This window comes from Acanthamoeba castellanii (genome assembly GCF_000313135.1).
Source record: "Acanthamoeba castellanii str. Neff unplaced genomic scaffold scf7180000084760, whole genome shotgun sequence".
Lineage (NCBI taxonomy): Eukaryota > Discosea > Longamoebia > Acanthamoebidae > Acanthamoeba > Acanthamoeba castellanii.
In genome coordinates, this window is record NW_004457406.1 from 41,820 (window position 1) to 43,593 (window position 1,774).

Genomic DNA, 1,774 nt, shown 5'->3' on the forward strand with positions numbered 1-1,774 from the left:
CAAGAGGCTCCGCACCACCGCAGCCGCCCCTTCGCCCTCTAGCGAGATGCCCGAACGCCTGCGCGGTACGTCACCTTGGCCTTGTATGTCCTCGTGCCAAGCCAGCGCCCGACTCTGTGCGCTGTATATGGAACCCCAGGTGCGACCGGCATCAAGGAGTTGTTCCCGAAGTACCTGGAAGTCTACGCACCCGACGGGGGGTCTGTGCAGCGAGGCCTGGCCTACTACCTCGCCGGCGCGGTGGTCATGCGGCGGGAGCTGCCCGACCGCCGCATCGAGTTTAGGGTGCTGGGCCAGCACGAGGACTCATACCGGGTGATCTTTGATTTCGGCCCTAATTACAAGCGTGCAGAGTGCCTGTGCGCCCGACAAACCTCCGCCTCACGCCACCAGGTACACTGCGCTGGCGCTTCGAGAAGATCGCTGCTCACCTGTGTATGTGGTATGTGTGTGTGTGTGTGTGTGTGTGTGTGTGTGGTGACAGAGGGGTTGGTGCAAGCACATTATCGCTTGTCTGGCGACGGTCGTTTGCGACAGCGTGACCGCCCCTGAGTGGGTTCGGCGTATGCCGGGGGCGAACGAGGTGATCGCGTTGGTCTCCTTTGACTTTATCGCGCGCTGCAACAACTACGCGCGGTACGAACGACTCTCCCTTCGGGATGTGCCGCATGTTCTCATCAGCTAAGCCGTTGTCTGCCCCACAGCTCCGAGGAGTCGGCAACCCAAGTCAGCGCCCAACAACAACAACAACAACAACCTGCGGAAACCGCGGTCGAAGAGCTTATACCGAGCAGCTGCGCTGCGGTCGTCGGGGAGGCGGCGTCACCTGTGCGGCGCCCTGCCTTAGTCGGTAGCGCATCGCCACCGCCACCGTCACCACTATCACCGTCGCCTACGGGTAAGCAGGTCTATCGCCCGAATGCTTTCACCGGACCCTGCGCGCTCCTCATCGCCCTCCACTTGTTGCGCCAGGCACCGCTCCTTCCACCGTCATTGGTTGTTGATAGTTGGGTCTGAGCTCACATCGCCTGTGTGCGTGCGTGCGCTTCTGATTCTCCAGGAGGGCAAAACGAGTGCGGGTCCGCTGGAGCTCTTTCCCATTATGAAGCTTTACAGTCCTCGCATTGGACCGAGCCCTCAGTGCGTGTGGAACATCGTCAAGGCCTGCGTCAAGAAGGGCGCTGTCGCCATACTCGACGAAGGTCGCTTATGCTGCTTGGGGGGGGGGGCAGTGCGTGCAAGTCTCACCCGCATGACCCCACTGTGCCGAAATAGGGACACAGAGATGTGGTCTCACCGAGAGCGGCTGCGCGGCGGCGCTCGAAGCCGTGGACTCCGATAGACAGAGACGCAGCCGGGAGGCCGTACCCCTGCCCGTTGTCCCCGCGTCCCTACTATCGCCGGCCCGGCAGGAGGCCTCCCCTGCGGCGCAAGAGTTGGTGCGTGCCGCCAGCGCGCCCGCTCTCTTCCCTACATCCTCGGCTCCCCTTCCCTCGTTCGCTACTCCGTCGCCGCTGTCCAGCGCATCTGCCTCTTCGCCCCATCGCACTGCATCGCCGCCAGCAGCGCAGTCGTACCCGGCTTCGCTCTTTGCCGTCTCGGGCACCGGTGGTGCTGCCCAACCAGCGTTGTCAGCTGTGGACAGCATGGAGACGACCACCGAAAAGCCCGACAGCGACCACATGGAGACTCGCCCCTTCGTGTCAACGTGCACCACTCCATCTGCTGGCAACGGCGCCTTTACCTCAACCTCGGCCTCTAGCTCAACCGCGGA

At 63.0% G+C, this 1,774-nt stretch overlaps 1 protein-coding gene across 1 annotated transcript; it reads left to right on the plus strand.

The window, feature by feature from the left end:
* Nucleotides 1-246: 246 nt before the first annotated feature.
* On the plus strand, nucleotides 247-1,765 carry ACA1_222540 (uncharacterized protein; the record flags this gene model as incomplete). The annotated part of the gene is made up of 6 exons (XM_004337963.1): nucleotides 247-393; nucleotides 485-636; nucleotides 705-828; nucleotides 1,061-1,202; nucleotides 1,276-1,439; nucleotides 1,572-1,765. Coding segments are annotated over 6 exons (923 nt in total), but the record flags the coding sequence as incomplete, so codon positions are not given.
* Nucleotides 1,766-1,774: the final 9 nt, after the last annotated feature.